Source organism: Coccomyxa subellipsoidea, assembly GCF_000258705.1.
Source record: "Coccomyxa subellipsoidea C-169, whole genome shotgun sequence".
Classification (NCBI taxonomy): Eukaryota; Viridiplantae; Chlorophyta; class Trebouxiophyceae; family Coccomyxaceae; genus Coccomyxa; species Coccomyxa subellipsoidea.
In genome coordinates, this window is record NW_005178031.1 from 1,447,679 (window position 1) to 1,462,203 (window position 14,525).

At 51.7% G+C, this 14,525-nt stretch overlaps 4 protein-coding genes across 4 annotated transcripts; 3 read left to right on the forward strand and 1 right to left on the reverse strand.

Annotated features, from left to right (window-relative positions):
* Window positions 1-872: 872 nt before the first annotated feature.
* COCSUDRAFT_56803 (SET domain-containing protein) lies at window positions 873-2,173 on the forward strand (the record flags this gene model as incomplete). The annotated part of the gene is made up of 6 exons (XM_005646080.1): window positions 873-993; window positions 1,111-1,229; window positions 1,327-1,458; window positions 1,545-1,632; window positions 1,820-1,933; window positions 2,058-2,173. The coding sequence occupies 6 exons, from the start codon at window positions 873-875 to the stop codon at window positions 2,171-2,173; spliced, it is 690 nt and encodes a 229-aa protein (XP_005646137.1).
* A 314-nt stretch (window positions 2,174-2,487) lies between these two features.
* COCSUDRAFT_56804 (hypothetical protein) lies at window positions 2,488-5,872 on the reverse strand (the record flags this gene model as incomplete). The annotated part of the gene is made up of 6 exons (XM_005646081.1): window positions 2,488-2,634; window positions 3,780-3,985; window positions 4,100-4,868; window positions 5,100-5,243; window positions 5,352-5,449; window positions 5,764-5,872. 6 exons carry the CDS (start codon window positions 5,870-5,872, stop codon window positions 2,488-2,490), a joined length of 1,473 nt encoding a protein of 490 aa, XP_005646138.1.
* A 653-nt stretch (window positions 5,873-6,525) lies between these two features.
* Window positions 6,526-9,737, forward strand: COCSUDRAFT_17258 (hypothetical protein; the record flags this gene model as incomplete). The annotated part of the gene is made up of 10 exons (XM_005646082.1): window positions 6,526-6,801; window positions 6,928-7,077; window positions 7,167-7,500; window positions 7,694-7,905; window positions 8,057-8,203; window positions 8,327-8,464; window positions 8,619-8,743; window positions 8,893-9,027; window positions 9,172-9,350; window positions 9,493-9,737. The coding sequence occupies 10 exons, from the start codon at window positions 6,526-6,528 to the stop codon at window positions 9,735-9,737; spliced, it is 1,941 nt and encodes a 646-aa protein (XP_005646139.1).
* Window positions 9,738-10,868: 1,131 nt separating this feature from the next.
* COCSUDRAFT_17381 (hypothetical protein) lies at window positions 10,869-14,456 on the forward strand (the record flags this gene model as incomplete). The annotated part of the gene is made up of 12 exons (XM_005646083.1): window positions 10,869-11,036; window positions 11,165-11,257; window positions 11,360-11,439; window positions 11,540-11,603; window positions 11,691-11,795; window positions 11,904-12,019; window positions 12,171-12,357; window positions 12,630-12,782; window positions 12,973-13,139; window positions 13,554-13,681; window positions 13,910-14,081; window positions 14,300-14,456. Coding segments are annotated over 12 exons (1,590 nt in total), but the record flags the coding sequence as incomplete, so codon positions are not given.
* Between the last annotated feature and the right edge of the window lie 69 nt (window positions 14,457-14,525).

A 14,525-nucleotide genomic window follows, 5' to 3' on the forward strand; every position in this document is an offset into this window, starting at 1 on the left:
GCTAAAAGGGAATAGCCCCCTGGCCTCCCGCTTCTGCTCCCGCTTTCTGTCACGGAACCGCTTCTGCCTATCTCTGCCATCAGCAAACGATTTATTACTATCAGATGGCGTGCTAGTGCAGAGCGAACATCATTTGGCCTGGTTATGATCCCCTGCGACCCTTTAGCATGAATGCCTAGTACAGAGAGTACTGCAGGGGTGGTCTAGCAGTCCTGGCAACCCTGCCTGATCACCTGAAGGCGAATGATCTCTGATTCTAATGAAATCAAAATGCACTCCAGCGAGATCGTTGTGAGAGGATCCTCCAAGCAGGGTCACCGAACAAGATGCGCATTAATAACGATAGATGAGCAAGACGTTTGGGAACCTTGATCTCACAATCCCATAAATTGCACAAGCACGAATCATCTGCTGTACCTCAGTCATGATACCTGTTTTTCTTTCTGGCGTCCTCCAGCTGCTCAGCGCTCAAGTCGTTCTTTCGTCGTGCCCTCCACAAGCGGGCCCTGCCTGCCTTTGTGTTCGGTGCAGGTGGTCTGTCGGATTGATCGCCTGTAGACGTGGGCTGCTCTTCCATGATCGCTTCAAGCGGCTACTGTACCATCAACAGCAAGAAATCTGACCGTTGAGGGACGTCGTTATGCTAACGTGCAGTCAAAGCAGCGGGGTCCCCCCTCCCAAGCTCAGCAGGGTTCCCCCGCTCGGATGTGTCGGAGTTCCGACAGCAAGATTTCTTCAGGCTTGTCCTCTTGAGGTGCACTTGATCTGCGAAGACGTCAATGATCTGGAAGTGCATGCTGAAAGTCTAGTAATGCAGATCCTGACCAAGAACAAGTCTCGGTGATCACTGTGATCAATGGTGATGACGCCTGATGCTCGATGCTGATTTTGCTGAGTGGCTGCAAAAAGGAGGCGCATTGATCGCTGATATCGAGCCAGGAGCTGTGGCTGAAGGCTTCAGGGGTGTTATAGCGAAAGCTAATATTGAGGAAGGTGGGCCGTGCCCATCGTCACCACAATTGATTTTGTGCCTGATCCTCCTGGTTACTGAAATTAAATTCGCGATAATTGAAACCATCAATCAATTTACAGTCACTCACACCCGCGCAGGCACCCTGCTTGTGGCCGTCCCAGAGCGACTGCTTCTGTCAGCGCACAGTGCGAAGAAGGACAGAGCCTTTGCAGAGGCGCTCTTGGCAACGAACAAACAATCAATTGGATCCTCTCAGGTGAGCACAGGAACACCACATTGCAATGCCGGCCAGTGCAGCCACAGCACATGTCCAGGACACAGAGCCTTGCTGTGACGTTCATGTGTGCTGGCAGGTACTGGCAGCTCACCTGCTGCATGAGGCTTCTAAAGGGCAGGAATCCTTCTGGAGACCCTACTTGGCAACCCTTCCCCGTCAGTACACATGCCTGTCCTACTTCTCGCCAGAGGACATCCGGGAACTACAGGTCTGCCGCAGCATCAGAGACTGGCATTTGCTAATTAGATTTGTTGTTGGGAGAACAGATAAATTCCACAATTTTTATCTACACAGGTGGAGTATGCGATGGACATAGCAAGCTCTGTGGTAGAGGCTCTAAGGTCTGACCACACCTCAGTCAAGCCGCTCCTCAATGCTCTCGGTAACCCCTTCTTTGCCAGTCACTCCAACCACCTCTTATTTCTTCTTCTTGTTGTGCTCAGACGTGGCAATCAAAGCACCCTAAGGCAGCATGTTGGATTTCTTCAAGGTGTGAAGTCTAATGTATATTTTCCAAGCAGGATTGCCAGTGAAATTCAAGACGCTTGGTGCCTGGCGATGGGCTACAGCAACTGTGGCCTCGCGCACCATGTATCTGCCGGATGATGCAGCTGGCGCGCTGATGCCCTTTGGGGACCTGCACAACCACCGCTCGCCCCCTGCCGCTGCCACACCAGACCTAGGTGGGGGCTTCAGTACACTATAAAGAGCCATCTGAGTTGCTCTTGGTCACCGAGTAATTCTACTGCAGTTAACGCTCTTGTTCCCAGGAGGGGCAGCAAGATGAAGGTTGATGACACTGTGCAGGGATTCCAGGAGGGGCTCAGGTTCCGGCAGAGGCACAGAATGATCATGGATCCTCTGGCAGTGGTCAGTTTGATGTGGGGACACGAGAGTATCGGCTGTATGCTCAGACTAGGTGAAGCACGCTGTTGTTTGTTGTCTGCTCCCTTTTGACTATATCGGTGGAAGTATCCCAGACCTGAGACTGGCTTGCCGGTCAAGCAGGTACAAAGCGGGGGAACAAGTTTTTCTAAGCTATGATGCTCATACAAACCTGGAGCTACAAGGTGCGCTGCAGCCATAAGAAAGACAGTGAAGAAATTTGACTTATGAATGTCTTTTCAGTCGGCATGTAATTTGGCATCAGCCCACTTATTTCAAAGTAGAAAGAAAGGGGTGTGATATACACTGTTGGGCATGCAGAGCATTATGGCTTTGTGTTGGAGGACAACCCCTATGACACAGCACAGCTGCCAGTCAGGATGCTGCCTGAGGGGTTGCGGGGGGCTGTTCCTCCAAAGGCATGCTGCCTGCAGCACAGTGGGATGCCCTCTTGGGAGCTGCTGAGAAATCTGCGCACTTGGGCTGCATCGCAACTCGGCTGCACGTACACAACCACTGCTCCCTTGTTCCACTCCAGAGCCTTTCAACCTTGGCAGACTCAGGTTGCTGCATCTCATGATGGAGTGAATACCTTCAAGATCCTCAGTATTATGCTCACTACGCAGGCAACATTCTTATCTGGCGGCTGAAGGGAAGCCTATCAGTGGCCCTAGCGAAGTCCAGGCTTTCACAATTCTGAAGGCCATTTGTCAGAGTAAGGCGCCTCACACGATGTCTGCGCACAAAGTGCTCCAGCGCTGTGCCTGAAGAAGAGAATACTCGCTTCTTCATTGACATCGTGTGATGTGTTGCAACAGCCCTGCTTCAGGATCTGCCGACTACATGTGATGAGGACATAGTGTTGCTAGAGTCCCAGACAGTTGAGGGCGAATGTAGGCAGTTAGCAGTGGCCTGGAGGACCTCTTATAAGAGGTGCGCTTGCCGTGGTCCAGGAAGTTCTCAGTGTTGTGCAGCCTTCACATGTCGTGCCTCAGGATGCTAGGATTATTTGCAATGCTAAGTGTGCTTCTGTTTGGCATGTCAGGATCCTGCAGAAGTGTACTGACCTGGCCAGCCATGTCATTCAGAGCCAGGGACGCTACAATGATTGAGTGTTGTGAGCGGCATGCATGTGCTGATTGCCGTCTCGAGGTCGCAAAGAATGTTGCTGTATTCACAAGAACTTCACTGAAGATTGTAGCTTTCAGTATTGCTTACAATAGTGTTGAGTGAATGACATGATTGACAGGCTGCAGACTTTTGTAGGCCCCGCGGAACTGGCTGCAGACGCTCTGCGTGTATGCCCTATGGCCTCTGGCTATGAGTTCGCCGACCTTGTTGTAATAATAATAGAGCAGTTTTATTTGTTTGTTGCTGTTCTTGCTGCAAGTCAACTTCTGCTTCAGCCAAGTATCCTTTGAGCTCCAACACAGTGGCCTCTGCTGCAACAAGCTCCTCTCTGAGCGCCTCCACCCGCATGGCTGCTTGACTGGCAACAGTGCCCTGTCTGCTGGACTGTAAACAGCTCTGCTGCAGGCGGGATACAGAGCACGATGTAGAAGCACCATCCACTGCTAACTTTTGCAGTTGTGCATCACTGACATCTCCCACCTCATCTGTTTTGCATGAGTTTGTTCTGCGCACATCTCTCGTCTGGCACTCCGATTTCAATGCAGCAAGCGCTGCTTGCTGGGCCAGATCAGCAGCTTTCCTGGCAGCAAAGCGCTCCTGCAGCGATGCTGCTGAGACTGCAGCTGCACCTGAATGCCCCGCGAGCGCCCACATTGACCTCTCTGTGGGCACCCTTTCGACGACCCCGGTTCTGCCAATGCTGCTCTTGGAAAGGAGCCCTGCTCACATGCAACACCCATCCCTCAAGAACATGTGCATCCTGTACGTCATACATAGAGCACTGTGTGCAAAATAAGGAGAGCATGTTCACATGCATGAAAGTGGAAACGCACCGACTGAGAGAGAAGTGCCGTCTCCTGCGCGTCCCCTCTTGCAATTATCCTGATCCTCGTCCTCATCTGACGACCAGCCTGCCTGATTCGCTGCTCCTCCCCGCTCATCTCGCGACACCTCAGATGAGCCACGACTGCCAGCCCTCGTGTCGCTGCCAGGAGGATACAGGGCTTCCAACAGGCGCTGCTCTGTCTGCCGGCTGTAGCTGCGGTTCTGTGACACGCGGCCTCGGCTGTTCCGGGCAGCCAGCACCCTGCCCAGGGCGCCCGAGAAGTAGCCGGGCGGCTGCATGCTCGACGCGGGCTGCGCTGCGCCTACCCGGTCACTGCTAGAAAGCGATGAAGGCTGGCTGCTGTGTGAGCCTGTCTCCCCTCGGGCGGACAGGGACAGCGCCAGTGCACGCTCCAGCTGATCTCGCTCCTCCTCTATCGATGATGGTTGTGCTATTGCTGGCTCTGCAACTGGTGCCTGGGGCTGGCTTCGGCCCCCTCCAGATATAGGCCCGTTGCTAGCAGGCCCTTCTGAGGTCTTTGCTTTCTTCCTGACCAGTGCACGCCTGGGCGCGGGCCTGTCGTCTGCAAAGTCAGAGTCCTCATCGCTGTCTGGCACGATGGTGTCCTCGGGCTGTGCCGCTTCCTGTTGCTTGGCTGAACCGGGCTGTCCTTTTGAGCTGTCAGCTGCATCCCCTGGCGCAGCTTTTGGCATGCGCTGCCCAGGAGCAGCACCTGGCAGTGCATCCTGCTTCTTGACTGTGCTCTTGGAGGAGGGCTGCTTGCGAGCAGATACAGAGGCCACACTGTTGAAGGCCCTGCTAGCTCTGCTCTGTCTGCTTTGCTTCAAAGCCACATTCTTTTGGAGACCATTGCTGCGGCTGCCCTGGTCATGCTGCTTGCCATGCGGCCTTTGCTCAGGCTGCAGGAAGACTCTGTTGAGACTCTTTGCGTCGTTTTGGCAGCCCTGTGGTGCAGCTGGCCCCTCAGCCTGTTGCACATTGCAGACCTGTGGGAGCGCAGTCACCGTGGGCTGCTGCGTCAGCTCCTTGGCAGCAGCGAGCAGCGTCTTGCGCTGAGCGCTGCTTGTCGCTCCCAAGTAGATGAGATCGTCATCGGACAGCAGCGGAAGTGCTCGCATGTCCACTTCTTCCTGCGGTAGTCGAATGACAGATCAACAAATGCAACTGCAGGCCAGTTGTTTGTCACTCAAAACAGAGCATTGATGGTGGGACTAGTATTGAGAACGGACGCCCCTCACCTTCTCGAAAGCATCAGCAAAGCCACCCATGCCCAGAGCCTTGAGCCACTCGCGTACAGTGCGAGGGGCTGGTGTCAGCGGCTGCAGAGGGGCCCTCCCTGCAGGCAGTATAAACTGAGAGTATAGTATTAACATTTCCCAGTAAGAACTCCGAGAAGCCAAAATGTGTACGCTGGTCTCTACCTGAAGGAGAAGCCATGACAGGAGCATCAGCAGCGCCCGTAAACGCTCGTCCGAAACGGAGGGACTCCTGCAATTCGATTGGCAGGACGACCTGCTCTTCTGAGCTCCTTTGAGAAGTTGCAGAGCCTGCATCCAACATGAGGAGAATATCAATATTCAAGCCTCGAGCCTGAAATGAGTAGACGTCCTCCAAGCATACATTCCTTTCATTGCTGGATGTCAGACCTACATTTCTTCATGTGTGCAACACGCTGGGGAAATTCCATGTGCGACAGATCCAGCTGGCACTGTCCACAGTGAAAAACTTCTGCCAGCATGGAGTCACTCTCTGTAGCCATCGAAACTGCCGTAGAAGTGCTCTGCCCTGCAATACCACAGTCAATTTAAGCCTTGTTGAGCAAAGAATTGCATGTATAATTGTCTGGACACGAACACATTACTGTCTGCTCGCTTTTCAGTCAGAGCTGGCAGGTATTGTCTGCACCTGAAGACGCTCTGACACAGCTCTTCGAAGAGCTCGAATCAGCAAGGCAGGTCATTGAACACATTGGTTTCACTCTTTGTTGTATTTACGAGCTGAAAGCTAGTGTCGGCATAACGTCCTTGGGATTGTTGTGAAAGGATCTATGCAAACTCATGATTACAGCAAAGGACAGTTGTTTTCAAATCAAGTGTGTTCAGGATCGACTACACACTACAATAGATTGTCCATTAGATGTGAGTACAGTGAAAGAGAACGAAGAAAGAAGGCCTGGATCTGTGCTGTGCATGCTGTGCCAGCGGGGATTTCCAAGAAAAGAATTTCCGAGACTATGGAGATAGCACCCACCACAAATGGACACAGGGCAAATTGTCCCGCGATAGACTCAGACCCTCCAGTGTGATCCTTTCGATCGGGACGATGGGTGTAGCTTCAGACTTTCCAATCCTTCCCGGTTACACGGGCACTACGGTACAACAGCTACTTAAAATATATGTGATATACAACCAGATGTTGGGTTTTACAAAAATTAATGGTAGCTTCAAATTTCTTGATTTTTTACTGCCACAGGTGCCCTACGGTGAGTTCCATCACAAGCAGCAGACACTGACCTACGAGAAGGGATATGCAGTCAGAGCTCTCCTGACGCACAGCAATGAAAATGTTGACTCATATCCTCCAGAGATGCCAGTGGACTATTCAAGTGCTGGCAAAGAGGTCACAGCATCGCCAGTCTCTCATGATGCAGCAAGCAAATTGCCAAAATGGGTGGAGTATGATCGCAAGGTGTGTGCTTCCCCTGTTGATGATATTGAAGACATCTGCACAACCTGTACAGTGCACCTCTTTTGCAGAGCAGTAAGAGGCCTATCAAGAAGCAATCTGGAAAAACTCCTGCGGTGGGGTTGCCAGGTGCTCCGATGGTTTGCATACTTCAAGGAGTCAGTGACAGAGAGCGCTCAGGAGCAGTATCGCATCCGCCGCATCACCATCTTGTACTACCTCGAAGATGACACCTTGGAAGTGACAGAGCCCAAGCAGGAGAACAGTGGCATCCTACAGGTACTGTCAATGAGCCGCTCTGAAGCCAGTGCTCATTCCCATTCTTGCTACTGGGTATCAATATTAGTGACTGTGCTGTGTTGTTGCAGGGGAAGTTTATGAAGCGGCACCACATTCTCAAACCGGACGGCAGTGCGTACAAACCAAGGGACCTTGCTGTTGGGGCCGAGGTCATCATGTATGGACGGACGTTCTACATCATTGGCATTGATGCACACACTCGGTGCTACCTGGAAAGATTGGGCATCAGCATGGCCCCAGATCAGTCCTACCCCGAGTCGCCATACGACACCAAGCTTGCTTCCTTGCACAGCACAGGTATAAATAATGCAACACTGCATGTTACCAGCAAGACTCGCATGACAGGATTCGGGCAGCAGGACGTCGGCTTCCTTGCCTCAATGAGCTGCGTTCCCTTGAGAGGTGACTGGGGATACATAATTGAGGACAAATATTCTTGGCTCTTCTTGTGCAGGTCATGCTGGCAGGACGGCAGCATTGGGAGGGACCAAGTCAGGCAGCAAGGGGTCTTTGAGGTTTCTGGAGGATGCCAACAAGGTATGAAGTATAATTTTGCCTTCACGCATTCAAGTTCACGGGCATGCAACCGCAACAGGTTTGAATACTTTGGCTCAATCATGTGGGTCTGTACAGGTCTTGCGCTTTTATATAATCTGGGACGATCGAGCTAGCCTGTACGGGGACAGAAGGCCCTACAAGCTGCATTACTTTGTGGAGGACGGCACCTGCGAGATCCTGGAGAGCCTCGACAGAAACTCAGGCCGCGATCCATTCCCTGTCTTCCTTAGACGCGCTCTTCTTCCCATGGTGCGCAGAATCGATGAATTTATTTGGCACTTGCTTTGATCTATGATAGCAGGGACTGGTGCTCGTGAATAGATGTCTCTCGAGAATAAAGCTAGACACCTGTAACACGTGAATATCCTGTCTGGCCAAGTGATTGTACATCCTCATGCAGAACGGAGAGGCTCCAAAGCCTGGCTTCGCCCCGGACCGTGCCATGTGTTACGGACCCTCAGATCTGCGCATGGGTACCTGCATTGCCGTGTACGGACGCCTGTTCTTCATCCATGACTGCGATGACTTCACACGCAAATGGCTCAAGGTGAGTCATCACGTGTTTCTTTTCTTCATGCAGAGAGCACCTTGCATAGAGAAGATTGGATGCCAAATGCACTGAAATTGGCTTTAGACGGTCTATCCTAGACCTGATTTGGCTCTGTGACAGGAAAACATGGGAAGCAGCGATGAGGAGCTGTGTGCTGTTGATGTCACGGAGCCCGTGGATGCAGCACCTGCCAAGCAGCTGCCTGAGTACAATGGCTTCGGCTCGCTGGAAGACTCTGCACAGAACTGCACCAGCCTGGTGATGCTCCAAGGCCACTTCATTTCTTGCACCAGCACGATATGTAATGCCCCATTGAGAGATGCATGCACTGTAGCTGCACAGTTCCAGATGTGGGTCACTGCTGTGATGACACAGGTCGGACGCATACTGAAACTGTGTGGTACCCATGCAGATACCCAGGCCCCCTCGCAAGGACTTCTACAAGCTCATGAACAAAGACAAGGCTGTGCTGCGGTTTGTGTGCCACCTCGTTGAACAAGCAGGGGCTCCTAAGTCTCGCTTGAGCCCTACTGACGGGTAAATATTCCCAACTTTCCACCTGCCTTGGTTTCCTGTGCGCATCTGATAACACAAAGATAGGGGGCCCATGAGTCCCTGCACCTTCAGAGCGTATCTGACCATGCACAATATCTCAACAACAGCTTGAGACAATTGTCATGCAACAGGGAACGGCGCTTTGTGTTGTCATTCTTCATGGCGGATGACACGCTGGCAATCTTCGAGCCCCCACTGAAGAACAGCGGTGTGGTGGGTGGCAAGTATCTTGAGAGACGCCCAGTGACTCATCCTGGCTCAGATAAGTACGTGCACAAACAGCCATCGTTGCACATTCTTCCCTGGCCTGCCAGTTGCAGCTGAATTTGATCCATGCAATTTCACTCCTGGGACCCTGTCCGCTGAGGAGTAGGAGAGCAGATCGACGCATGCACTTCACATCTGCGCAGGCTCATAACAGATGTTGATCTGCACGTGGGAGCAACTGTGCCGATCTTGCAGCGCAACTTTGAGCTATTAGATGCAGATGAGTTCACCTTCCAGTACATGGAAAACAATCGGCATTTATATGTCATGGCCGATGCTGATCAAGCTCTCCGCGCTCTTGCAGCAGCAGTCCAAAGAGCAGGTGCATCCTTATATATATGATTTGCATGATCATAATGTGAATATGCTGATATTTGGGCTGAGATATGGGTTGCAGAATCTTCGCATTCTCTTATGTGCTGTGCATGTAACAACAGCATTTCTGAAGTACAGTGCGCATGCAGGCAACTCTGGAGCATTCCAGGAGGACGATAGTGAGCCTTCGGGAAGCGCCTACATGACCCTCTCCCAGTTGAATGAAGCCATCAAAAGCTTGGGAGCAGTAATCAGCAAGCATCAGATCATCAGCATCTACCGGCGCATGCCAAAGGACGTTCTTCAACGAGTATCCGTCATGAGCATTCTGCAGGCTCTGTGCTGTTGTACTGTGCTTCAGATGAGGTGTCAAGTCAAGATGATCTGTTCCTAAATGTGAAACAGGAAGAACAAATTTTAAAATGGCTCAAATCAATATTCAAATTTGGATTAATGGATGTTAGTCATATATTACCCCTGGGGGGCCACGTGGTGGCCACGTGAGTTTCTTGGACTTGCTCGCAACCCAGGATTGCAATGTTAGGCGTCGTATCCTATAGATTTGACGCTTATCATGCAATAATAAAGGCTGCCTGCACATGGACGCATTATCCTAGATGCAGCGCAATAAGATTGTGGCGCTTTTCCTTGGAAGCTTGGTGTTGTTCAGTGCGGGGTACCTACTGCAGAGACCTCTGTTGCAAGTATATTGGGCAGCGTACTCTCGTGTACCATCTAGAGGGCTGGTATTCGACAGGCATCGATCGCTCAGATTAGGAACAGGTGCAGTCACCTCTGTTCACGGCAGTTACAGTTTGTAAAACACACATTTCAGACCAAAATGCTGTCATCCAAATTTCTATAGTATAACCTCGCAAGATTGTTTCATTGGAATTGTCAGGAGAGAAATGTAATTCGCTATTTGATTGTTGCGAAGTCCTGCAGTGCTGATGGACGTGATCTGAGAATGAGAATGCATTAGGTCTTCTTGTATTTGACTACGGTGTCTCCAAGTCTAAATTCTTGGAGAACATCATAAATCGAGTGCGTGCTGATAATGGGTCTGTTGCGTGCAGAGGCTGCTACCTCTGGGAGGCCAACAGATGCAGCTGACATCCCGCTGGAACAGGTATGAGCCAACCCAAAGCTTCTTCTCATTAAATTCCCTAAATGTGCAAAGCAGGCGACTGATGCCTAATCCCTGCATTGGTCAGGCAATCCAGGAATTGGAGCCCCTCATCGGCCTCGAAGGCTACCAGTCCAGCAATGGCAGCACCATGGGTTTGTGCCTGACAATCCCCAACCCTGTGTGCAGCATATACAAAGAAATTGCTCTCAATAGTATGAGCTAGCATATGGCTGCCCAAGATGTGTTGCTGACGTGCTCTGACAGGTCCAACCTTGGCCCAAGTGGACACCCCAGCGCCTGCCAAAGCAGAGGATCATGCTCTCACCAGGCATGTCTCCATGCATGCATGCTTGCCTTCTCATTGCTCAGTCATATCTTGACCTCCTTACATGACCTGCTTTGGTGGTGAACAGGGAGATGATACTGGAGGTGGCCCCACAAGGTCCTGTGATGGTGACCTGGGCCAATTTCCATTACCTCGATTTTGTTCTGAACTGGCTGGCGCATGTCAATGCACTTGGGATCAAGCCCCTGGTTGGGGCCATGGATGATAAGATACTGCAGGTAAGCATTCCTAGCATTCTTGTTCATAGAATGCATCTTGCTCTGTCTCTCACTGCTCATGACACAGTGTGCATGCAATGTCCCCAGAAACTCGAGCAGCTGTTGACACCAGGCTTTTTGAGCCACAGGCGCTGGTGGACCGAGGGGTGCACACTTTTGCGATGAGGAGCGGTCTGTCAGAGGATGACTTTGGGTGGGGAAGTGCCAGCTTCCACAAAATGGTGCGCCATAAGTCTTGTCCTGAGGAGGTCTTGCTTTCACACAAGACAGCTGAGCGTCAGATTCAGCATACTGCCAGTCCATCATGCTCCTGCGGTGCGCAGGGGCGGGAGAAGATTCAATTGATATACACGTTCACAAAGATGGGCTTTGACATACTGGTGGCCGATGTGGACACAGTATGGTAGGTCTCTCTTTTTCGCTGTTGAAGTCTGACAAAAAAAATTAAGCAAGCAAAGGAACCCATTGACATGGCTGAATTTGACACTGTCGTGCAGGTTGAGGAACCCATTCCCATACATGGCAAGGTACCCAGATGCAGACATTCTCACGTCCAGTGACCATCTGGTAAGTTGTGATTCCTCTTATATGGCTCTTCTGTTGGCATTGCTCCTCTTTCCCCTGACTGATTGTTTCTTTGTGTATACGCCGCAGAGAAATTCAACAGCAGATGATGGCCTGGAGAGGTTTCCAGACGCGGGCTCAGCAGCCAACATCGGCATAATGCTGGTCCGCAAGGGGGCCCTTAGTTTAGCCAAGGTGGGGCCTGTACTGCATGGTTTGTGCCACATGTGTCCTTAATTGTGGTATGCTTTGAACTTGGATTCAATCCCTGTCAGTTTCAGAAGCCATAATACTGTGTGGCAGGAATGGAATGAGGTGCTCTTGGCGGATGACCAAGTGTGGGACCAGAATGCCTTCAATGATTTGTTCCGGCGAGACATGAAGTTTGACGGGCCCGAGAGCGCAAATCGCATCTTCAGGTCTGTTGATTCGCTCCAAAACAGGACTCCCCATTGTCTCCCCCATATCAGCACCTGCTCAGTTGCTTCAACATCACCGGTATTTTAAAAGTTGCTGCCAATGCAGCTCATGACTAAGGATCAGTAATTGAGCAAGTCATTCTGGCGGCAGGGGCTATGATGGGAACCTGAGGGTGGGAATTTTGCCGGTGGCGCTTTTTGCGTCGGGCCACACCTACTTTGTGCAGAGGCTGCATGAGCAGATGGGCCTGGATGTGTACGCCGTGCACGCCACCTTCCAGTACTCTGGCACCCCTGGCAAGCGCCACAGAATGCGCGAGCGCCTGCTTTGGCTGGCGGTGCGCACATTCCAAATATTACGCATCCCTGCTATGCATGCTGTGCTAGGGTGCCCCATCTAGAGGTCATGTGCTCACTGATGCCCAGAGGAATACCTCTGGCTGCGTTTGCTCTGCTGTGAGACCCAAAACAGTGATTGCCTGGTGCTTCAAAGTCTGTGATGCGGATCAGCAAGCTCAGGGCCTTATCAACCAATGTGCGACAAGCATTGGTTAGAGATGCGATGGACATTATCAGCTGATATGACATAAATTTCTGAGTGCATGTGCAGGACCCACCTGAGTACTATGATCCCCCGGGGGGCCTGCTGAGCTTTGATTTCCAGCTTGGAGACCTGGTGAACAAGAGCGTGCCCACTAACGGTGGAGAGGCTCTGGAGGACTACAAGGGTCACTTTGAGCTCGTCAATGCGCAGCTGCAGCAGGTGGGTTTCTGCAACAACCACCAGCTCATTCACGGTCCATAAATGGTACATGCATGTTTCTTGTATTTATGTTGAGATCCTCGAACCAGGCAAGTTTGCTCGAGCAGTCATGCGGAGCTCACGGATGCATGCATACAATGCACAAATGATTTTCCTGTGTTTTGAGGGGTGTGGCGGGTGCGGTGATCAGATAAGGAACGCGATGGCGGTGGCGACGGCGCTTGGCCGCACGCTGGTGATTCCGGCGCTGTGGTGCGGCGCGGACCGCTGGTGGGCGCCCCACAATGGGATCATCCCAGGCTCCGCCCTGCGCCTGCCCTTCCAGTGCCCCCTGGACCACGTCCTTGACCTGGAGCAGTGAGTTATGCTTTCTCATGCTTAACTAATTCTTATTGTTCCATTCGGGGCATTGGATTTGAGAGACCTGTTGGGAGCCACCTGAGGCTCATTGGTCCTGTGTGCAGTCTGTCACTGCCCATCTCTGTTGTTCCTCTTGTGTGGCCAAGATGCTGGCAGAGAATTGATGCTCAGCTCGCACCTGCAGCAGTGGGAAGGAATGCCCAACCTTATTTTTTTTCTGTTGGGGTTCTGCTGTCTACTATGACCGTAGAGAGCACACTTTGCCCTCCACAGATGTCTGGTACTTAATCTGAGGGGATGCGCTGTCCAGTCATTGTGCTTGTTGAGCTGTGAAGTCTGCTGTATGCTCCAGAGTGCAGAAGTCACATATATAAGAGTCTGGGAATTAAAGTGATGAATTGATGTGTTCAGGATGAGCAAGGAGTTTCCAGAGGCGGAGTTTGGACCCGACATACCGTACAGGGAATACTCCTTTCTGGACAACCCGAAAACAAACATCACCGAGGCCGGCATTTTCAATGTCGTTGTCTGCCAGGTCCGTCAAATTGAAAAATGGTGCCTTGATCGCTGCTGCTGCTGCTGCTGCTGATTTCAAGCTGTTGTCCTTAAGATTATCTAGCCTGGGTCGACTGCTGCTAGCATGACCACAACACTGAAGGTCCCGTACGATCATGTATCCCCTGTCACTTGTGCTTGATGCACAGCAACGAGTTGAGGCTGTGAAATTAGCATTCTCGCTGACAAGCAAGGTGTTCTGGAACAGGGAGGGCGGGATTGCAGGCCCCCAGATGCACAGGCAAACTCAGTGGCCTTGCAATCTGACCCGGAGCATGCAAGCCTCATCCAGGCACTGGCGCCCTTCAGCAGCAAGCGCGTGCTTCACTTCGAAGACATGCGGCACGCCTATGGCAATTTTCCAACCAAGGAGTACAGGGATAGGTGATTCTTGTCCCTGGCTCTGCCTGCACATCCCTTATATTTCACAAAGCTCTGCTCAGGGTGTGTGCTTGTACTCCAACGGATGTTTTGTGCTTCTTTTGGGGCATGCAGGTCCCTTACTTTCCACGGTGCTCTGCTCAGGCTACGTTCCTGTACTTCAATAGACACGATGAAGCGTAGTGCAGGAACCTGATTGTCCCGTGTGTTTATGCATGCAGGTTTGAGCAGAGAACAAAGCTGTACACAAGCCTGTGGTGCTGTGTGGACAAGCATCCAGGACATGTGTGGTATGACATGTGGTGGGATGTTATTCCCCATACGGACCGGCACAACAGGATACAAAGCGGGACCTGGGTGCCAGTGACAGGACCTTGACAAATGGGCGGGCATACTGGTATGAAATACATGTTTTGTCCCATATCTGAGCACAGACTCTGTTGGGTG